Source organism: Pleuronectes platessa, chromosome 7, assembly GCF_947347685.1.
Source record: "Pleuronectes platessa chromosome 7, fPlePla1.1, whole genome shotgun sequence".
NCBI classification, from domain to species: domain Eukaryota; kingdom Metazoa; phylum Chordata; class Actinopteri; order Pleuronectiformes; family Pleuronectidae; genus Pleuronectes; species Pleuronectes platessa.
Window position 1 is genome coordinate 1,823,189 of NC_070632.1, and position 21,782 is coordinate 1,844,970.

General features: G+C 47.5%; 4 protein-coding genes across 9 annotated transcripts; 2 read left to right on the plus strand and 2 right to left on the minus strand.

Annotated features, from left to right (window-relative positions):
• Positions 1–192: 192 nt before the first annotated feature.
• On the minus strand, positions 193–3,839 carry si:dkey-238o13.4 (uncharacterized protein LOC560780 homolog). The gene is made up of 6 exons (XM_053427384.1): positions 3,707–3,839; positions 2,487–2,594; positions 1,819–1,958; positions 1,444–1,540; positions 699–823; positions 193–609 (listed from the first exon to the last, which is right to left on the minus strand). Exons 1-6 carry the CDS (start codon positions 3,789–3,791, stop codon positions 433–435), a joined length of 732 nt encoding a protein of 243 aa, XP_053283359.1. The 5' UTR covers positions 3,792–3,839; the 3' UTR covers positions 193–432.
• Positions 3,840–5,224: 1,385 nt separating this feature from the next.
• Positions 5,225–8,665, plus strand: spata2l (spermatogenesis associated 2-like). 5 transcript variants are annotated; one of them, XM_053427388.1, is made up of 4 exons: positions 5,225–5,375; positions 6,097–6,568; positions 6,695–6,982; positions 7,058–8,665. In XM_053427388.1, exons 2-4 carry the CDS (start codon positions 6,203–6,205, stop codon positions 8,054–8,056), a joined length of 1,653 nt encoding a protein of 550 aa, XP_053283363.1. In that variant the 5' UTR covers positions 5,225–5,375; positions 6,097–6,202; the 3' UTR covers positions 8,057–8,665. The 5 variants fall into 5 exon arrangements, with proteins under 5 accessions (XP_053283363.1, XP_053283364.1, XP_053283362.1 ...); XM_053427389.1 differs by having other exon boundaries at positions 6,190–6,568; XM_053427387.1 differs by having other exon boundaries at positions 5,250–5,870.
• Positions 8,666–8,745: 80 nt separating this feature from the next.
• On the minus strand, positions 8,746–10,859 carry pdf (peptide deformylase, mitochondrial; the record flags this gene model as incomplete). The annotated part of the gene is made up of 2 exons (XM_053426345.1): positions 8,746–9,610; positions 10,361–10,859. Coding segments are annotated over 2 exons (657 nt in total), but the record flags the coding sequence as incomplete, so codon positions are not given.
• Positions 10,860–11,819: 960 nt separating this feature from the next.
• On the plus strand, positions 11,820–20,144 carry LOC128445124 (uncharacterized). Of its 2 annotated transcripts, XM_053427911.1 has the most exons (8): positions 11,820–11,953; positions 12,481–12,704; positions 15,213–15,314; positions 15,407–15,508; positions 16,465–16,578; positions 16,853–16,961; positions 17,224–17,381; positions 17,412–20,144. In XM_053427911.1, exons 1-8 carry the CDS (start codon positions 11,851–11,853, stop codon positions 18,702–18,704), a joined length of 2,205 nt encoding a protein of 734 aa, XP_053283886.1. In that variant the 5' UTR covers positions 11,820–11,850; the 3' UTR covers positions 18,705–20,144. The 2 variants fall into 2 exon arrangements, with proteins under 2 accessions (XP_053283886.1, XP_053283885.1); XM_053427910.1 differs by having other exon boundaries at positions 17,224–20,144.
• Positions 20,145–21,782: the final 1,638 nt, after the last annotated feature.

Consider the following 21,782-nt stretch of genomic DNA (forward strand, 5'->3'; position numbering starts at 1 on the left):
GAGGATCATTAAACTTTATGTGAGCATGTGACTCCTCTGCAGATTCTCTTTGATCTTCAGGAAAGAAAGAAGACTGAGTTTCAGATGTTCAGTGGATCCACAGAGAAGCTGTTGGATGTTCCTGTGATGAATGAGAAAGACCTGTGGTGTGATATTTGTATAGAAACAGGAAACAATGACAGGACCAGTATAATAAATCCTTTGTGTTATTATATTTTTTACAAACGTCACAACAGTTCATGCAAAGTAAACGTAGCTAAAGATCTAAGAACAAGGAGCAGGACGTCGTTTACAGTGTTAGTTTAAAAGTTACACAAGTCAGGTAAAGTTGTGCGAGGACGTTTAGAGTTGTGAGAGAAGACGACACACATCTGTTTCTAGAGTCGAGTCAGAGCAGGAGCAGACTGTGACCACAAGGTGGCGTCTCCGAGTCTACAGGGTCCTCTCCAGAAGGACGGTTTTGAGGTCAGCGGGGCAGCTGATGGTGAAGACCCGGTGGGAGGTATCTCTCTCCTCCACCAGGGCGGCGACAGCTTCTCCCAGCTCCAGATGGTTCAGGTAACCAGGAGCCATCCGCTCTGGAGCAGCTACGCCTGCGTTGATCTTCACCTGCCACCGGAACCAGAGGGAAACGCTTTCAAACACCAGATCCAGATCCTGGAACCCTCTCCCACAGAGGTCCACTGACCGGGCCTCACCTCGTTCAGCTTACAGGGCACGTCGGGGTATTCCTCTCGTAGAACCTGGCAGAAAGCCAGAGAGCTGGCAGCGCCCACCGTCAGGAAACCAGTTCCTGGCATCAGCAGCTTCTCTCCTGCTCCTCCTGAGGCCCAGAGCGGCACAGAGCGGCACAGAACGTAAAACTACACGCTGTTCCACTCATGTCCACCAGGTGGCGTTAATGCAGAAGACAATACAACCACAATGCCAACACGACATCAAGAGTTAACATGGAGGAGATTCAGTCGAGCTGCTGCTGATCAGCACAGAACCAAACTTCTGGATGGAGGTTTCAAATGTTTGTCAGAAGTTTTATTAAACGTTGAACTCTGTTCTTGAGATGAATCTTGAGGACGTTTCACCAACGTCCAAACAAACCAAACAAACCAAGAGACAAATAAATAGACAAAGATGAACTAAAGTGAAGGTAGAAGTTCACGATCACTTTTCTACTTGAGTAAAAGTAAGTACTTTCATTTAAAAAACATTAAAGTCATAATAGTAAAAGTACTTGCAAAATATCTACTGTATATTGTCTTTAATACGATAATAATAATACAGACTTATCATATTAATTGAAGTTCCTGCTCATGATGCTACTGAAAACACTTCATATTAAACCATGTCTGGTTCCATAAAGATTTTATTAATCACGTTTCCTTGTATTTAGAACAAAGCCTGAAATGTAAAAACAGCTCAGTTCTCTGAGAGTGAAGGTCTCACCCGTGATGAAGGTGTAGGTGCAGTGGGAGTCGTCCCTCACCAGTGGGAAGAAAGTCTTCCATGACGCAAAGGTGCTGAAGAGGAGGGTCTCCATCACCTGAAGAGGGGGACACACAAGGAAGGAGGACAAGTCTCAGACAAGATGAAGCAGCAGAATCTACCAGAAGAGACGCTTACGGACAAAAGTGTCAAAGAAAAGACTTCACGTCACATTTTAGGATTTTCATCAGCTTCAGTTAGTTCAATTTTTTATACTTTTAAAAGATTTCACTGTAAATAATATTTAAATGTGTCTTCATCCTTGGACGGAGGTGAAATCGACCTGGGACGTCCCGTGTTCTGGTCCCTCTGCTGTGTCCATGTGTGCGCTCTCACCCACTGGAGCTCTTTGACGGACTGGGTGTGGGGGGGGCCTCCCTGCCACCAGCTGAAGCCCAGAGAGGAAACGATGTCCGTCACCTTCCCCACGGCCTCCAGCAGCGCCTGCTTGGCTAGCTCCGCCCCCTCCTCGGACCCTGGAGCACACAGGAGGACACGAGGACACATCAGCTCAAACCGGTTTGTGCGACTGGAGTTGGACTCACACAGTTTCCTGAAGGTTGATATCGATCGTTTTTGATTGACGCCGTTCACTGTTACCAGGATAAAATGGAGGGTGATTCATGTTTATTCTATTTTGGTGACATTGTGATCTGTCATCTGTTAAAGTTTCTTCTTGATATATTGTTCTTACTAACATGCTCCCCAGAGGATGAGCCCTTTTTGAATTGAGACAATATCACAACCTGTCCTGTAGAATATCGTCTTCCATCTTCAGAGATTCCACGCCAACTGAAACGTGACCTGTCTTCATCTGAGCTGCAATATGCCACTTGTCCACTGGATGTCACTAAACCCTTCACACTGAACCTTTAATTTAGGCTGCCTTGAAATGGGGCTCTGTTATATAGAATTTGTAATTTTGGTGATGGATAGAAAGAGGGAAGTAAGGAAGGAAGGAAGGAAGGAAGGAAGGAAGGAAGGAAGGAAAGAAGGAAACTTACCCACATCCCCCACTATGGTCGTGAGGTTCTCCTTTGTGCTCGGAGAGATGAACGTCCGGAGTCGGTCCAGTCGACTGCTGTCCCTGGAGATCACGGCCACCTTAAAACCTACACAAACACACAAACACACACAAACACACACACCCACACACACACACACACACACACACACACACACACACGTACACACACACACACACACACGTACACACGTACATTAATCTATGTTGCAGAACAGCACCTTTAACACAGAACAGGTCTAATCCCGCTCACATGAAAACGATCTGTGTATCAAGGTCATGGGGGGGGGGGGGGGGGGGGCAGCAGATGGTAACTGCTCCGTTCAAACATGCAACTTGAAAATAAAGTCAACGATTCTAAACCAGCAGATGTTGTTGTTGATGCTAATGTGAAGATGAGTTTAAACAACAATACGGTGAAATTATGAAATCCAAAAACGATCTTAAACTCAGGGAAAACCCTCGAAGCACAGATTATTTACATTTACATTATTGTTTCTATGTGTTGTTATATTTTTGATAATTGTTTCCAATGTTCCTTTTACAGTAATTGTATTTTGAACAGTTTAAGATGATTCATATCGTCCACACTGTATGAAAATGTCCCATATGCTCTGTGTACATATATCACTCCTCTGTCATTTAACTGTATACAATTGTTATCACTGCAATTCATTCTGAGCTGATTTTAATCTTTGCAAACTTCAGGATCTACATTTATACTTTTTGCTAATTGATGAAGTTTATAATCTTCAACATGGAAACGATTCTCATGGACTGAGACTGTTTTCAATAGAACATCTGAACATCTCAGTGTGCTCCATCGTCTCCAAACAGCCAATCACTGGATGTCAGTGAGATGTGTGGATTAATCAATATCCATTCAAACAGTTGACATTTAACTATTAGAATTCAGAAAATGTCCAAAATGCTCATAAAGACTTTATAAAACATCTAGAGTGCAGTTTGACATGATGGAGTTCCTCATGGGTACTTAGAAACTGTGCGTAAAACTGTGCGTAAAACTGTGCGTAAATCTGTGCGTAAAAGTGTCTCCAGATTCCCCTGGAGGTCAGAGTGAACGCAGAGGATGGGACATCGCAGAGTCACTTTAGACCTCCACTCGGTCTCTGTCTCCATGTGTCTCCATGTGTCTCCATGTGTCTCCAGGTGTCTCCAGGTGTCTCCTGAGCAGCTTACCTTTATCCAGCAGAGCTTTAACGATCCCGGAGCCCACCGTCCCCGCTCCCCCCAGAGCCAGCACCACCCTGCTCGTGTTCGACATCCTGTGCGCGGCTGAAGGATGGAGCGCCTCACTTCTGACAGCAGAGGAACCACGGAGGGTTTTAACTGAGCCCCAGGTCCGCCCCCCGCCACTGTCACCGAGGCCCCGCCCGCAGGTCAACAAAACAAGCTCACCCCACCACCTTGTGCGTGCACCTGTTTCACTATCTGTGTGGGGACCAGTGTGAGCTCTATTTTAAGGGTCAGATTAGAATTAAGGTGAGGGGCTGTGTGTGTGTGTGTGTGTGTGTGTGTGTGTGTGTGTGTGTGTGTGTGTGTGTGTGTGTGTGTGTGTGTGTGTGTTTTATGTGTGTATGTTTATATACGTGTGTTTGTGTGAGTGTGCGTTTGTGTGTGTGTTTTTATGTGTGTATGTTTTTACGTGTATGTAGATATGTGTGTGTGTGTGTGTGTGTGTGTGTGTGTGTGTGTGTGTGCGTGTGAGACGTGTCCAATAGTCTAGATCCCATCAGGGCTTCCGTGTAGATTGTTTAAGCAAACACAGATAAGCCATTAGTGCGGATCTCAGGTCCGGCTGCTGCTACTGGCCTCAAACAGGACACTGAACGAACCTGTGTGTGTGCGTGCGTGCGTGTGTGCGTGTGTGCGTGTGTGTGTGTGTGTGTGTGTGTGTGTTTGTTTTTATGTGTGTGTGTTTATGCGTTTGTGTTCCAGATATTACTCACGTTCAAAGTACTAATAATGTAAATGTTTAAATTTAGGGTGAAGATGTGTTTTAATGTTTATGTTAGTGTAAGAGTTAGAGAAGTAGTTAACTTGTGTGTGTGTGTGTGAGGGAGACTATGGAGTCTCTTAAAGGTGAATTGCTGCCCTCTAGTGGATAAGAAGCATTCAACACTACAAATAAGTGTGATCATAATGTAATATATAAATATTATATATTTTATACGTGGTCTCGTGCACTGATTCTGGATTTCTTCTACAAATCACATCAACACCGTGAAATCATATGTGTTTAATAAATGAAGGTTAATTTCAATCAAAATCTTCAAAACTAGATTCAATTGTCAAAGATGACAGATAATATATTTTAGTTAATAACAATTAATTTGACTCTAATGTATGTAGAGATGTTTATGAGGCTGTTCTCTTTGAGCCTTTTCTCTGTACAGACGTTATATTATTCTGTAAGAAAAGGAGATATAAGAAAGAGAAGCTGTAATAAAAACTTTATATACATCCTATGATAAAAATAGATTTAGCTCTCTAACTTCTATTGAAATACAATTATTTATATCTTGGTCCTTCTTTATGTTTTATATATAATCATCCCTGTTACTTCTTACTTGGAACAGTTTTTATGCAGCTTCTACATCGTTGTTCAATAATCAACTAAATCGTTTCACTTCGTTAGAATATTCATAGTTTCCGTCTGTTTTGAATTAATCTGATTTTTTATTTAGAAACGCTCAGACAGACTCCGCCCTGTCGGGGCGTCCCAATACACTGACGGTGCGCATCTGTCACGTGACAGTGTTTACTTTCTTCTGATGACCGGAAGTGTGTGAGGTGATTCACCGACACACACTCTCTCACAGACTCACACACACAGACACACACTCAGGTGAGTTTTACACAAACCAGAGACCATCACTGTCTCTCCTCCAGCTGTGTGTTAGCTTAGCTTCTCTGTTAGCCCGACGGTTCCTTCAGAAATCCACCGGTTTGACGTTGTTCATCGTCTCGTTTGAACCTGGTCACGTCTGGAACCGGAACCAGAACAGTTTCAGTTTCCTCTTGAGTCGTGCTGTGATTCGGGATCGACCCGGACACCAGGAACTGTCCTTCGTGGGAGCTTGGTCCTCTTGTGCTGAGACGTGCTGTCACTTCCTGGGACTTTCCCCCACATGTTAACACGGTGGCCTGAGAGTCACTGATTCTGTTTGTTGAACCTGAAGAAGAAGAAGAAACTTCCAGCTTCCTGAGAACCCGTCGAGCGGCACGTGACCACGGATCCACGCGAAGATATGAAAGCGACGCGTTTTTAAATCAGCGCAGATTTGAAGGAAGTTTGGTGTCAAGTTAAAACAAGTTAGCCTAGCATAAAGCTAACGACAAAGTGAGTAGCCTCACGTTATAGATTCAGTTTCTAATGAATAACTCGGTTCATCTGCTGGGTTTCACTTTCGGGTGTGAACCCTGGATCTGAGCTTCAACCCTTTTAGAGCTGATGGAGTTTATGTTTTATTAATTGTTCAGACTTGATTGATTATTGAATGACACTCAGTGGAGCTCGTGCCACCAGGAAGAACCAGTCTCTGTATGAATCCACTTTAAATCACTAGATCTGGTTTGTGACGTGGATCAGTGGACCAGGAAGCGGTCTCCTCTCCTGGGCAGAGTCTAACCCTCCACTCCTTTGTCCTGCTGGATCCCAGCTGATCCACAGAGATGAGCAGCTCCAGGCTGAGAGCCAGAGATCTGCTGAAGGCCTACGAGCAGAGTCTGGAGCAGCAGATCGTGGGTCGGGGCTCCAGCCATGCGTGTGGAGACGAGGAGCTGTGGAGGCAGGTGGAGGCTCGGCTGACGGAGGGAGACGCTCTGGACGCTCACTGCCTGGGTCTGGATCCACTGGAGGTGATGGAGGAGTCGCTCGAGGCGGCGACAGCAGCGACCGCGCCGCCAGCCGCAGCCAGAGGGGTGAAGGTCAAATCCAGAGGTCGCCTCCAGGGCCTGGCTAAAGCGTTTGAGGTCCTGGAGCAAGCGGCCCTCAACCTGTACCTCGGGCCCTGGAGGCACGAGTACAAAGTCGTCAAGGTTGGTGGACAAACAGGTTTAGGGGGACGCAGGTAGTTCAGGACTTCTGATACGAGGACTTCCTGGTTCAATATGAAATGATGAAGGTGAAAACATTTCCTAATTCCTGTTTGTTTGTTGTCTCAGATGTATTCTGGTACTTTCACCCACTTCATCAAACCAGTGCTGTCCATGCCTCAGATAGAGAAGCTCTTCGGCCTGTTGGGATACCGGCCCAGCTCACAGGAGCAGCTCCTCCTCCAGGAGCTCAGGACCGGCTCTGCTTCTCTGGACGATCTCCTGCGCCTGGCCTGCAGCTTCTACCTGGCTCGCTGCGAGTGTCGCCTCCTGCAGGCGGCTCTTGGGAAGCACGTGGGCGAGGCCCAGTGGGAGCTGAGTGTGGTGAGAGAGAGGCAGAGAGGAAACAGCCTGCAGGTACGTAGCAGCAGTAGATTCTCCGATCAGACACTTTCACAGCAAAACAGAAAATTAAATCTAAACTGTTTCCAGGTCTCCATGGAGAGCACCAAGAGGACCATGAAGGTCCACCAGCCGCGGATGGAGCGGTTTGCCAGCGGCGTGGACGTGGACCTGTACACGGACGAGCTCCTCAACGGGGGGGCGCCGGCCGTGAGCGAGGACAAAACCTGGCTGACTCAAAAGAGTTCGTCTCCACCGGCTGTGAAAAGCCACAGTGACATCATCACCGCTCAGTCGTCCTCATCCGCCCCCGGGTCCGCCAGGGAGCACGTCTGCATCACCACACTCAACTGCCAGCTGAGCAAGATGTCTCCCGGGGACTCGGCGGCCGGCTCCTCCGGTGGGAGGAAGCCGGCCAGACGTCCGAGCGAGGGCTCCAGGTTCGACAGGCCCGACCCTGAACCCCACGGCGGCGGCTCGCAGTCAGAAGCTGTGGCTCTGAGTGAGAGTGAGAGTGAAGCCGACCACTTCTGCAGCTGCCTCCAGTCTCCTGATGTTTACCTGCGACGCTGTGGTGAGTGTAAGACGCTGCACAGTGTGACCTGTGCGCTGCTGCAGCACTGCCTGATGGAGCTCCACGCCGTGGAGATGTTTTACAAACCTGAAGACGTCAAAGAATCTGGAGCAGCGTCGCCTCAAAGTCTCTCAGCGAGCGAGATGAAAGCATCTCCAGCTCTCACCAGCGGCGCGGCCAGGTCCTCCTCAGGTCCACGAGATGACTCCCAATCCGAAATCCCTTCTCTTCATCCAATCAGCTTCCACGACTGCTGCGACCTGGCCCAGCTGGACCCGCAGGTCCTGTGTCACAGCTGCAGCGTGTTCCACTCCGGCTCCTGCAGAGAGCTGGACTACTGCCAGATCCACCACACCACCAAGCCACTGGGCCGGTGTGGCTGCGGGAAGCTGTGTCCCAGAAAACCACTGGTTCTGTGCAGATACTGTGGATCCGAGTACTGTCGGGACTGTTGGTACAGGAATCCTGTCGTGTGCACCTGTGGCCAAACGTTCGACCAGTCGTCCTCCGTGTGAGTCTCACTGGAAACGCTCTGCGAAGCCAAAGTGCCTTGAACCTGCACACGTTCACATCAAGTACAATCAAATCCCCATGTTGCCTTGGCTCAGTGCTGACACGCAGTATTTAAGTGTCCCAGTTTTTCTATTTGTGCAGTTGTGTTTGTAACTATCGGACGGACTGGATGTGAGCGTGGAGACAAACCCGTGTCCTTCGGCCTCGGCCCTGGGTCGGATCTCTAAATCCCATTTGTTACAGGAAACAACAAGAGACACCTTCAAGCTGAACACTGAATATTTCTTTGTTTGTTGTTTTCTCTTTGAAGAAAATTTGCCATTTCAGTCAGTGTTCATCTCCCTACACCCCCCCCCCCCCTCACTGGCTGCATCCTGAGCTTCGCCACCAACACGGCTGTGATTTAAAGAAATGAAAAAGAAACCTGAGCTTTTTTCTTTGGCCTGCAGGACAATGATAATCAGGTCGGACTTTGTGAGTCTAGATCACATCATCATCAGAGTTGTGTGTTGTTGTTGTGACCTCGGACACTTCAGTGTAACTTGGTGCAAAGCACAAAGTCTGCTTCATCTGTATTTGTTGCCTGCAGAGTAAAAAGGGTCAATGCGTCACTGGTCTCTGTTAAATGGTTTTATGGTAAATGACTTGGTGACAGTGGAGTTCCAGGTGTGACTAGACCAGAACAATAAGATTTAATAATTCATATTTTTATTCAGTCATAATTACAGCCAAAGATTTATATAGGTTTTTATTGATCAATCTGTAGATAATTTTTCTTGATTATTTACTTTTTAGCATTTTTGCCTAGAAAGTTACTTAAATTATTTTTAAATATTAAAAGATGCAGATTCTTTATCGATTAATCGTTTCAGCCCTAAAATAACTTATTTTGTAGTAATGTAGAGTTCAGTGAGTTTATTTCAGTAAAGATATAAAAGTCTGTCAGAGGGACAAAGAGTATTAAAGAAAAATCCTCTTAACAAAACTCTTTAAAGAACAAACATGTTCAATTAGGTTCATATCGATTCGTCCATTTCAACGTTCTCAATTATTATGAAACTGCAGATTCAGATCCACAAGCTTCCACCAATTCTTCTATATTTAATGATAACAGTGTATTTACAAGAGTTTGTTTACAAGCGATTCACTCAAGTTGTCATGAACATTTCAGCCTCTTCATTTATCCACAGAACTCCTGGTTTGTTCTTTAAAGGGACATCGATGTTTCAGTTTCCTCTCTTCAGCTTCTGGTTAACAACTGGTCCGGTGCAGTGACCCAGTTCTCCATGATCCAGTCACTCGGCTCTGATTCTAACCAGAAACTAATCGGTCAACTTCAATTCAGAACCAGCGTCCTCGGTTTCCCAGATGACTGAGGTCTGTCCTGTGGATTGTCTTCTACTCATTGTGCCTCTGCCAGTTGATGTTGATGAAGGACTTGGTGTCCATGCGGTCGGTGTAGAGGACGCCGTCCAGGTGGTCCATCTCGTGCTGGAGGATCCGAGCCGGCCAGCCGCTCGCCTGCCACGTGACCGCTTCACTCTTCTCATTCAGACCTGAGTGGTGAGCAAACACACGGAGGAGAACATCAGGCACCTTCATACACAATCTAAGATTACAGGAGTACAGAGCATAATGCTGAAGGCACCAGTGTTCTACAGGACGCATTAGATTAAATGCAGAGGTGTCAAGTAACGAAGTACAAATACTTTGTTACCTTACTCAAGTAGAAACTTTACTGGAGTATTTATTTTTCAGACGACTTTTTACTTTCTACTCATTACATTTAAAAAATAGCCTCGTTACTCCTATTTCATTTTGGCTTGTTTTCATTCAGGTTTGTCATCGTTCAAAAACACACACAAAAAAAACCTCTCCAGATAAATTGCTCCATCTGGATATAGTAAATTTGATTGTGGTTGGATGAGAAGTATAAACATTCACCATTCTGACAACCTATTGGTTTTCTACCCAAGTGCATCCCACATTTTTCAACATAACTTTTTTAATATAACATTATAGTCATTATGGCCTTTAGAAAAATGTTGAAAAATGAGAAGGTGGGGTAGTGCACTATAGGCCCCTGGAAGCGGCTTAAGAGTTTGTCCTTAATGGGAAAAAATTTCCCCTTACATTACTTTTACTTTTAATACTTTACTTTTAACCAGTATTTTTACCTAAGTAAAACGCTTGAGTTGATACTTCAACTTCTACAGAAGTATTTTTAAACCTTAGTATCTATACTTCTACTTTAGTAATGAATGTGAATACTTTTGACACCTCTGATTAAATGGAAACCTGCGTACCCGACACTTCCACCGACAGGTAGCGAGGAACCGTGGCGGAGAACCCTGAGATGCTCTCGCAGGCTTCCTGGAAGAGCACCGTGCGTCCGTCCAGCACTCTGAGCCGAGGGTTCACGAAGACCCTGAGCGGCTGGGCGGACAGGCCGCGGGCCTCCCTCGACGCAGCCGAGCTCTCCTCCAACATCCCCTCTGGATACTCCAGCGCCAGGATCCGGAGCGGCACCCCGATCTGAGGCGCGCTGAGTCCCACACATTCCAGTCTGCGCATCACTCTCACCAAGGTGCTGATGACCTTCTGGATCTCCGGCTGTGTGATGGCTGCAGGGTCGACGGCTGCAGCGTGTGACCGCAGCACCGGGTCCCCGACCTGGCACACGTGGCCGTACGGAGGGGAGGGGGGGGGGATGATCTTGCGTTTGATGTATTGCAGATAGGAGCGCATCTTGATGTCGCTGCAGTAGGAGCGTCTGCAGGGCGCAGGCGGCGAGTGGGCGGAGCCTCGTGGGAGACGAGAGGCTGCGGTCGACCTCAAGGCGCCGGCGGCTGCGGATGCACCAGGTCTGATCCCCGCGGCACAGAGCCGGAGCACAGACCCACACGGGGTCGGGTTCATGCTGCAGCCGGGGGGGGGCACCACATCAGGCTGCGACGCACACTTCTGTAGAGACACAAAACAAAAGAGACGTTTAATCAATGCTCCATTCACTTGCAACACGACACTTCACCACTAGATGTCACTAGATTCTACACACTGCACCTTTAAAGCTACTACGAGCAGTGGCTGGAGCTCTGCTGACGTCACTTTGTATTTTACTACTGAATCTAAACCTGTGATACAAACATCCGGAATCTGAGATCATGGATCAGACACAACTGGAAAGTTGTGATTTCACAAGTGCAACAAAACTCATCATTTTAGAATCGGAAGAGTGAGGTGAGCGGGTCAACGAGGTGCTGGAAACAAGCGCCCCCCCCCCCCCCCCCCGCCCCTCTATTTATCTATGAATAAATAGAGACGATATATAAATTATTAAATATATAAATAAGGAATGTAGAACCCAGTTACCTGCCAGTAGCGTTAACTAGGTCCAGGTCAGAAGGACAACACACGGACAGGAATCCCTGCGCTCCGGGAAAGTATTTCCGGGTCTGAAGGGCACATCCGGACCAGTCCTCTTCACAATAAAACTCTCCCCGCGTCAACCTCGTATTCATCGTGATCCACATTTTAAAAACAAGCCTTATTTTGAAAGCGAAGGGGGATTTGACACGGAAGTTGTTTGCATCTCTTTCAAACAGCTGTTGGTGGATGTTCAGCCGCAGACTGTGTGTTCGCTTCTCTCATCTCGACTTGTCTGTACATGTCCCAGCCGGGCGGGGGTCCGCGGGGCGGGACGGGGGTCTGCGGGGTGGGGCGGGGGACCGGGGCCCGTTCAGGAAGCGGCCTTTAAAGGAGCCAGCGGCCGGGACCCGGTGATCTGTCCCCGGTGATGGAGGAACCGGAGCTGCTCGCGGACGACAGACGGTTCCGCAGGTTCCCGGTGTGGATCATAGAACACGTGTGGACTCACAGGACGATGGACATTCAGCAAGGTGAGAGAGACACTGTCCATGTCCCCCGAGGCGAAGGTTTGTCTTTGTCCGGGTCACTTCCGGGTTCAGCCCAGAAGCTGGTCTCCAGGCCCGGTCCCCATGGTAACTGATGCTCAACCATCAACCTGAGATACACGCTTCCCCCCCCACACACACACCACACACACACACACACACACACTAATGAACACAACATACACAAAATCAATATGATGATAAGAACCGAACATGGTACAGAGATATGTGTGTTTATGTATGTAGACTGTGTAGTAGTGGGAGGTAACAAAGTACATCTACTTTTACTTTGTTGCTGTACTTAAGAACATTTTTCATGCATGAGTGTTTGTCGCCATCAAATATGAGTAATGTTTCTCTGGGAATCATCTGCAGCTGCACATGTCTCAGTGTAAAGCAGTGAAGTTATTTTCAGTGTTGATTCCTAATCTTCATGTTTCTCCAGTGGTTTTTGTTGTGAATTGAATTTTTTAGAGACTGAATTTGTGTTCCTGTGTTTTGTTCCCGCCCAGTCGTGGACCCGTCTGATTGGCCGGACGTGGACTCGCAGCCTCTGAGCACCGAGGACTCGTGGAGGCTGCGCGTGGCGTCTGCTCAGATGTTCTGCATCGTGAGGAACAGGGACATGCAGCACTTTGAACGAGTGATGAGGTATCTGGAAGCCACGTTCAGACTCCTCCCCAGACTGGTGGCTCCCATCAAACACATGAAGATCATGTTTGGACTTAAAACCCTGGTACGGACTTGAATGGTTTGTTTGAAAAATCTCCTCTCTGCTTCCTGTTGATCATCCTCTCTGCTTCCTGTTGATCATCCTCTCAGCTTCCTGTTGATCTTCCTCTCTGCTTCCTGTTGATCTTCCTCTCTGCTTCCTGTTGATCTTCCTCTCTGCTTCCTGTTGGTCTTCCTCTCTGCTTCCTGTCGATCTTCCTCTCTGTTTCCTGTCGATCTTCCTCTCTGTTTCCTGTTGATCTTCCTCTCTGCTTCCTGTCGATTTTCCTCTCTGTTTCCTGTTGATCTTCCTCTCTGCCTCCTGTTGATCTTCCTCTCTGCCTCCTGTTGATCTTCCTCTCTGTTTCCTGTTGATCTTCCTCTCTGCTTCCTGTCGATCTTCCTCTCTGTTTCCTGTCGATCTTCCTCTCTGCCTCCTGTTGATCTTCCTCTCTGTTTCCTGTTGATCATCCTCTCTGCTTCCTGCTGATCTTCCTCTCTACTTCCTGTCGATCTTCCTCTCTGCTTCCTGTCGATCTTCCTCTCTGCTTCCTGTCGATTCTTCTCTCGGCTTCCTGTTGATCTTCCTCTATGCTTCCTGTTGATCTTCCTCTCTGCTTCCTGTTGATCTTCCTCTCTGCTTCCTGTTGATCTTCCTCTCTGCTTCCTGTTGATCTTCCTCTCTGCTTCCTGTTGATCTTCCTGTTGATCTTCCTCTCTGCTTCCTGTTGATCTTCCTCTCTGCTTCCTGTTGATCATCCTCTCTGCTTCCTGTTGATCTTCCTCTCTGCTTCCTGTCGATCTTCCTCTCTGCTTCCTGTTGATCATCCTCTCTGCTTCCTGTTGATCATCCTCTCTGCTTCCTGTTGATCTTCCTCTCTGCTTCCTGTTGATCATCCTCTCTGCCTCCTGTTGATCTTCCTCTCTGCTTCCTGTTGATCTTCCTCTCTGCTTCCTGTTGATCTTCCTCTCTGCTTCCTGTTGATCTTCCTCTCTGCTTCCTGTTGATCTTCCTCTCTGCTTCCTGTTGGTCTTCCTCTCTGCTTCCTGTTGATCATCCTCTCAGCTTCCTGTTGATCTTCCTCTCTGCTTCCTGTCGATCTTCCTCTCTGTTTCCTGTCGATCATCCTCTCAGCTTCCTGTCGATCTTCCTCTCTGCTTCCTGTTGATCTTCCTCTCTGCTTCCTGTTGATCTTCCTCTCTGCTTCCTGTTGATCTACCTCTCTGCTTCCTGTTGATCATCCTCTCTGCTTCCTGTCGATCTTCCTCTCTGCTTCCTGTTGATCTTCCTCTCTGCTTCCTGTTGATCTTCCTCTCTGCTTCCTGTTGATCTTCCTCTCTGCTTCCTGTTGATCTACCTCTCTGCTTCCTGTTGATCTTCCCCTCTGCTTCCTGTTGATCTACCTCTCTGCTTCCTGTGGATCTTCCGCTCTGCTTCCTGTTGATCTTCCTCTCTGCTTCCTGTTGATCTACCTCTCTGCTTCCTGTTGCTCCTCCTCTCTGCTTCCTGTTGATCTTCCCCTCTGCTTCCTGTTGATATTCTTCTCTGCTTCCTGTTGATCTTCCTCTCTGCTTCCTGTTGATCTCCCTCTCTGCTTCCTCTCTGCTTCCTCTCTGCTTCCTGTTGACCTTCCTCTCTGCTTCCTGTTGGTCTTCCTCTCTGCTTCCTGTTGATCTTCCTCTCTGCTTCCTGTTGATCTCCCTCTCTGCTTCCTGTTGATCATCCTCTCTGCTTCCTGTCGATCTTCCTCTCTGCTTCCTGTTGATCTTCCTCTCTGCTTCCTGTTGATCTTCCTCTCTGCTTCCTGTTGATCTTCCTCTCTGCTTCCTGTTGATCTACCTCTCTGCTTCCTGTTGATCTTCCCCTCTGCTTCCTGTTGGTCTTCCTCTCTGCTTCCTGTTGATCTTCCTCTCTGCTTCCTGTTGATCTACCTCTCTGCTTCCTGTGGATCTTCCGCTCTGCTTCCTGTTGATCTTCCTCTCTGCTTCCTGTTGATCTACCTCTCTGCTTCCTGTTGCTCCTCCTCTCTGCTTCCTGTTGATCTTCCCCTCTGCTTCCTGTTGATATTCTTCTCTGCTTCCTGTTGATCTTCCTCTCTGCTTCCTGTTGATCTCCCTCTCTGCTTCCTCTCTGCTTCCTCTCTGCTTCCTGTTGACCTTCCTCTCTGCTTCCTGTTGGTCTTCCTCTCTGCTTCCTGTTGATCTTCCTCTCTGCTTCCTGTTGATCTCCCTCTCTGCTTCCTGTTGATCTTCCTCTCTGCTTCCTGTTGGTCTTCCTCTCTGCTTCCTGTTGATCTTCCTCTCTGCTTCCTGTTGATCTTCCCCTCTGCTTCCTGTTGATCTACCTCTCTGCTTCCTGTTGGTCTTCCTCTCTGCTTCCTGTTGATCTTCCTCTCTGCTTCCTTTTGGTCTTCCTCTCTGCTTCCTGTTGACCTTCCCCTCTGCTTCCTGTTGATCTTCCTCTCTGCTTCCTGTTGACCTTCCTCTCTGCTTCCTGTTGATCTTCCTCTCTGCTGGTTCTCCTCTCCTGCAGGTGGTCATGTGGATGCTCAGGCAGCGTCGGGGGATGGTGGACACTGTGTTTAAAATCATCCAGTTCTTCCCAAACAAGCTCCCTCAGTATCAGGATCAGTGTGTAAGTGTCCAACAGTAGATCGATCATGAAAGGGTTAAACACGATGTCACTCAAACTCAAATCCATGTTGTCATGTTTGTTTTCTTGCACAGAACCAACACGAGATGTTCCTCATGAGGAAGAACAATCTGGACTTCAGGGTTCTGGCTCAGGCTCTCGCTACAGACGAGGACAAACTGCAATACTATGTGAAGGTAGAAACAGTAAAACTTCAGAACGACTGATAAACTCTTCAGGTTTAAAGAGTGATTTGTTCAATTGAAGTTGAAGAACGTTTAAAAAAGTTTTGGTGACGGGGGGGTCGTATGTTAATCATCTATTTAAAAATACATATTACATATTAAATCTTTGGTTTGTGGACATGACGTCTCAAATCGCATTGAGAGGTTCTCTCTCTCTCAGCTTCCAGTTCCGACTCTATCCAGCAGGGGGCGCTACAGAGCTACAGTTTAGGATGAGTCCTTCATCGTCTGACTGACTGACTCAGAATCAGCAGAACGATGAAGTCTGACTGAGGATTTACATTCCTGCTTTGTCTGGAGGCCAAACAGCCTCAAATCACTCTAAACCCTGTGGGTAGAACTTCTCCATAATTCAAGATTCAGCGGAAACTGTTTCTCAGAAACTTCAGGATTCACAGTTTCTGAGTCGGACAGAGAACAGAGAGAAGGAGACTCACACTGTGGACTAAAGGAAATGGAAACTCACATCACAGCTGATTTATCTGTCCGACTGTAAATTAATAAGTTTCACTAAATAGTTTCTGACCCAGGTTGTTTCTTCAAAGACATGGCAACGTTTTCTGTATAGCTTTTAATAATAATAATAATAATGTGATTATCACAATACACTGAGCACCTAGCGTAACATTACAAGGTGCTTTAGGAGTTAGAAATGAAAGATTGAAATATAATTTATATAAGAATAAAAGTGTCACAGGTGAGATTAGAATAAAAACGAAGTGAATGAGCAGAATTAAAAACCTTTATAGTGAAAGGTAAAGAAAATGTTGAACGTTAAATTCAGACCCAAAGTGAGAAGGTGCCCTTTCCAGAGACTGTGGGTCCTGACAGAGAAGAAACACGTGAGATTATAAAAATAAACTCTGATCCGTGGACAACCTGACGTGAGACGTGTCCTCGTCTCTCAGACACAGATGCAGCAGCAGTACGGGGAACGCTACGCTCAGAAGGTCGAGGACAGACTGCTGCACTATCTACAGGAGCTGGAGGCTGCGTTACCTGGAGACACCTTCATCGACAAGGTGTGTGTGTGTGTGTGTGTGTAGTTGTTGTGTGCATATAGTTTTATTAATGTCTCCGCTGGAGGCATCATGTCCACAGACTGTCCCTCTGCATGTATGTGCTGTACGTCCACACAACTCCTGAGCATGATATCTCAACAACACCTCGAGGGAATTTCTCTAAATCTGGGTCCAACTCTCACTTGGATTCAATGGAGACCTGGGTGTAATTTAGAGGTCAAAGGTCAAGGTCACTGTGGCCTCTTGATCTCATTCGTACGCATGTGTGTTCTAGATCCTGAAGAAGGAAAGTCCCGTCACTGAAGAGGAGAAGCTGCTGCTGGACGTTATCACATCCGACTCCACGGCCATAGCAATAACTCTGAGGAAGCTGCTGCACTGTGGTAAGACACACACACACACACACACACACACACACACACACACACACACACACACACACACACACACACACACACACACACACACACACACACACAAGAGACATATACAAAATGATAGGACTTTCCTTTTCATTAAATTCTTACTGAATTGTTGAAATATTTCGTCTTTTATTAAATTCTCAGATATCTCTTCCCCCCTGATTTGGCACATAATGTGTGTTTCTCATTTTACATGTTAATCAAAGTGTTTTTGTTATTTCAGACGCGGCTTCCTGTCGTCAGGCGGTTTCTCAGGCATCAGAACACGGAGCGACTCAAGTGGAAAACTCTGGACCCTCAAAGTCCGTTGTGTTCATCAACTCCTCAAAGACTCTGTTCTCCTCAGTGGAAGATAAAACTCCCCAAGAGTCTCAGCCTGAGGTTTTAAACCCAGAAGATGAGTCAGCACAGGAAGTGTCTGCAGAGAGTCCTGATCCTCCAGATGTTGGGAGACGTCTTCAATCCGAGGACGATGGTGAGATGATCCGTTGTCTGAGAGCAGGTGAAGCTGCTGCGTCTCCTCAGTTCTGCTCCAAACACCAGCGCTGGGTGAAGAGCATCCTGCAGGAGTGTCCTGACGAGGCTCCAGAGGAGCTGCAGCTTCAGGCCGACGCCCCCTCGTCTCCACCGCTGTTCCAGTTGTCCTCCTGCACCTCCTCCTCACAGGACCTCACCCCATCTGACCTCGTCCCGTGCCCCCCCGACCGACAGCTCACACCTTCTCAGACCGCCACCCGCCCTCCGCCAGCATCGGAACAGGGGAACCTGGAAGACGAGCGGCGCTCTGGATCAGCGGGTGCTGGGTCTCTGCCTCAGTGTTGCTCCAGAGACGCTCCTCTGTCCTCTCTGTTGTCCCCGGCCGTCTGCCTGATGGACGTCTCCTCTGTCAGCAGGATCTGCTCCTTCCTCAAACCCCATCATGCCTCTCCAGAGACTTTTATCGTGTCTCAAACAAAGCTGCCAGCTTCCACTCCTCAGGCTCTACCTTCTCCTCAAGACTCTGGAAGTGCTCCCCCGACAAATCCCACAAACACAACCAGCCGATCACAAACATCTCATGAGGCTTCTGCATTCACCAGCTGTGGAAAACCACCTCCTCAGACTTTTCTCAGACTTTCATTAACACACAGACGAGCTCTGACTGCCTCCAGACGCTCACAGACTCTGGATGAAGCCGATCGGGTCCAGCAGGCTCCTGCTTCCCATCGGCCCTCCTCCCACCTCCTGGTCTCTTCACCTTCTGCCTCTGCCTCTCAATCTGAGGCTCTGTCCTCCAACAGAAACCCTTCATCTCCCAGATCGACTCGACAGAACAGTCCTCTCCAGCTGCAGAGTGACCCACGCACCGCTGCATCCTCCTCCTCCTCCTCCTCCTCCTCCTCCAACACTGACCACCTCCCTGTGAGGTCAGAGGTCAGCGGCGCCCAGCTGAGTGAGGCCGTGCTGCTGCAGCCGTACGTGATCCTGACCCGGCTGAGCGCTGAGGAGATTCACCGGCTGACCAGGAGCCGGCGGGCGGAGTCTGAGTCGCCAGCCGACCAGGAAAACGTTTCCGACTCCTCTTTCGATTCGAGCTTTCTTCACTCCAGTCGTTCTTCGAGCGGCGACGATTCGCTCGACTCTGACCCCGACTACAAACCCCCCCCTCAGAAGAAAAGACGACCGTCAGAGTGCGAGTCTGCAGAAATCCTGAGTCGTGTTTGAGAAGACTTTAACTAATGGAGCTTTTAAAAAATAACATGTTTCCAACTGGGACACTTTGTAAAAATCACCTCCTGGTGGACAAACGGTGCAATTGTTCTACCTCAAACTGTAGCTTGTAACTTATTGACTGAAATACACAACAAAACCAGAAATATCTGTATTTGTTATTGAACCTTCGTTTCTTTTCGCTCGTGCAGTTTCATGCAGTCGAGCTCTGAGGTCCTTTCACCCACATGGTGTTTGGGTTTGATATCAATCTGCATCCAGAAGCGTTTTCATCCTAAAAGTTCTCATAAAACATCTTAATCTATAATTTCTAATGTGAGCAGCTTCTAGCTCCAGCTGTGATTCGAGTTCATTGACGAAGACGAGAGTTCGGTTTCAATAAAAGTCGTTTTACGCCCAAAATGAGAAACAACTGATTGTGTGTGAATCTCATGAACAAGTTCACTCGCCTGTTTCCTGTTGCAGACATTGACCTGTTCTCCAGGGACCGCCCCCTCCCAGTCAGTCAATCAGTCCCATGGCACGACACCAGTCTGTGTGAACAGCCCTGGTGGAGACATGATCCCTGGGGGTCATCACGGAGGTCAACAGATCCTCGTCTGTTTGCTCACGTGTGTTTACACAGGCCGAGGCGGAGCATCTCTGTCTGAGGTGGAGTGAGGACACTGCTCTTTGACCTGAGGGTTGATTAGGAAAAATTAACTGAAACTTCCCATGAGGCCGTTCAGCACAACAACAGATGAATGAAGATGGACGACGAGTTCCCACTATCGAGGCACGAGGACAAACAACCCTGGATACAAACACCATCTTGTGTTGTTGACGTCTCCTGGAGTCGGGCTGATCGGCAGCGATTGGTGGACGGAGCTCTGAGGTCCCAACCAATCACGAATCAGTCTCAGCTGTCAATCATGACTCATATCATCAGGAAAATAAAGCTTTTCATAAGATGGTTTCTGTCAGACGTCAGGTTTCACACTGATGTGGGTTCCGAGTTTGGTTTTACTTTGTGTGTGTGTGTGTTGTGTTATTTGATGCTTTGTAAACAGGGTGACGCGTCGTGATTGACAGCTGAGACTCCACCGTCACTGACACACACACTCTGACGTGTCTGAGTGTTTTTGGAACAGATTCTATTTATCTACAAAGACATAAACTTTTCCTCTACTAAACAAATGGTTCCTCCTCCTCCTCTGGGATTCGTTCCCGATGTTCATGTTGTTCTGGTTTTGTTTGTGCTCAGGTCCCATCACCACCAGGTGAAGCAGTGCTGGTGTAATGGGGGAGTACAAAGTGCAGTGTGTGGTCTGAACTGTGTGTGTTGAGTTGTTATGTAAGAATAAGTCGTGATCAGAATCTGGAAAAACAAACTAAACAAGAATTTAAATGATGTTTCCACTATTTTACACAATAAAACCACAGAAATCTCATTAACCTGCTTGAATTCAGTATCATATTAGTGACTGTTATAGATTTAATTAATTTAATTTAACATTTTAACAGCGGTATCCTCAAGTCAAACAGGTTTATTGGACTTCATGAGGAGATTTGTGTGTAGATCTCGTCTCAGGTTGTGTTTTGGACGGTTTGTGTTTATTTGTGTAATCTGGGACGTTCCTCCCTCTGAAGGTGTTTTCCTTGTATCGCTGTTGCATCATGTGATGTTGTGCGTTTCCACCATGCGGCTCAGGAGCAACACACACTTCTGTAACACAACATGTTTACCAGCGGCGACAGTGTGGCTGCTCCACGGTTCTCACCCTGTGAGTCTGTTTGTGTGTCTTCATGGCATCATGTGGTTGGGTGGCAGATGATATCAACACAATAATATCACAAATCGTGCAAGAGACACAATATCATTAACTTTAAAATTAAAGCTTCTTCTGCTTTGCCTCAACTTTGTGACCAGATGGATCCACGTCGGCTCCTCCCTCCACCTCCCTCCTCCTCCTTCTCCTCCTCCACCTCCTCCTCCTCCTCCTCCTCCTCCTCCACCTCCCTCCACCTCCCTCCTCCTCCTCCTCCTCCTCCACCTCCCTCCTCCTCCTCCTCCTCCACCTCCCTCCACCTCCTCGTCCTCCACCTCCCTCCTCCTCCTCCTCCTCCTCCACCTCCTCCTCCATCACACTGATTTACGAGTGGTGTCTTCTTGCTCGAGCGCCAGACGGTGACTCTGCACTTCTGGAGGAAACCTGGGGTCAAACACTGGGGTCAAACTCAAGTTCTCAAAACAAGCTCAGCGAGAGGTGGAGCTCACACCTCCACCAAGCCGCTGAACACAGTCAACACCAGACTTCACACATTCAGAGATCCCAGTTCTCCCAGTACGTCAGGATGGTAATGTCAAGATCCATGAATCCAGCAGTTTGACGACATTGAAGCAGAAGAGACCAAAATCTAAAAATACCAGAACATGAATATGTTTTTACTGGTAGTTTGACAGTAACTGCATATTTTTATATATAACTTGACCTCTGGAGCTGAGCCTGTGTCACGGGTTCGATGCTGAATCGACCCGTGAACCGAGATGATGATTTATGAATCTGTTGAAACAGGACTCGGCTCACGTGACTTCACCAGGACGACCTTTGACCTGAGAAGAAAACCACACAGTTAATGACTCCAAGGTGAAAAACAAGACTTTAAAGACCTTGATTAAAGAAATACCTGCAGAGCATCTCCTGTGTGGTGGTAACTGAAGTTCATGTCTGATGCTTCTCCATCTTTTTTCCCACAGGGGATTTCTCTGATGAAATAACTTCTCTGTAAAATGAGCTGATGCTGAGCACAGGAGTCATAACAAAGAAGAAGAAGAAGAGGTGGACCGAGCAGCAGTCATGTAACAGGAAGTTCTCCCCAGAGGTTTGAGTTTGACCAATCAGGCGGCTCGATCTACTTCACTGTAAACTCCACTGGAAGCAGCTGAATGAAACTGAGCTCATTTGAAATATGACCAAATCCTCCCGGTGACATAACAACACAAAACTAACATTTGTCCGTTGTGTATTGATTTGTCACGACGTGGCTGAAGAGTCGAGCGGCTTAGAATAAAAACAGTTTGTATCACAACAC

Bases quoted from the DNA above. Each gene is read 5' to 3' on its own strand.
- si:dkey-238o13.4 (XM_053427384.1), bottom strand. From the start codon at position 3,791: ATGTCGAACACGAGCAGGGTGGTGCTGGCTCTGGGGGGAGCGGGGACG. The intron at 2,595-3,706 runs GTAAGCTGCTCA...GTGTTTGTGTAG, and splicing joins TAAAGCTCTGCTGGATAAAG to GTTTTAAGGTGGCCGTGATC. The intron at 1,959-2,486 runs GTAAGTTTCCTT...TGTGTGCTCCAG, and splicing joins GACCATAGTGGGGGATGTGG to GGTCCGAGGAGGGGGCGGAG.
- spata2l (XM_053427388.1), top strand. From the start codon at position 6,203: ATGAGCAGCTCCAGGCTGAGAGCCAGAGATCTGCTGAAGGCCTACGAG. The intron at 6,569-6,694 runs GTTGGTGGACAA...TTGTTGTCTCAG, and splicing joins ACGAGTACAAAGTCGTCAAG to ATGTATTCTGGTACTTTCAC. The intron at 6,983-7,057 runs GTACGTAGCAGC...AACTGTTTCCAG, and splicing joins AGAGAGGAAACAGCCTGCAG to GTCTCCATGGAGAGCACCAA.
- LOC128445124 (XM_053427910.1), top strand. From the start codon at position 11,851: ATGGAGGAACCGGAGCTGCTCGCGGACGACAGACGGTTCCGCAGGTTC. The intron at 12,705-15,212 runs GTACGGACTTGA...CCTCTCCTGCAG, and splicing joins TGTTTGGACTTAAAACCCTG to GTGGTCATGTGGATGCTCAG. The intron at 16,579-16,852 runs GTGTGTGTGTGT...TGTGTGTTCTAG, and splicing joins GAGACACCTTCATCGACAAG to ATCCTGAAGAAGGAAAGTCC.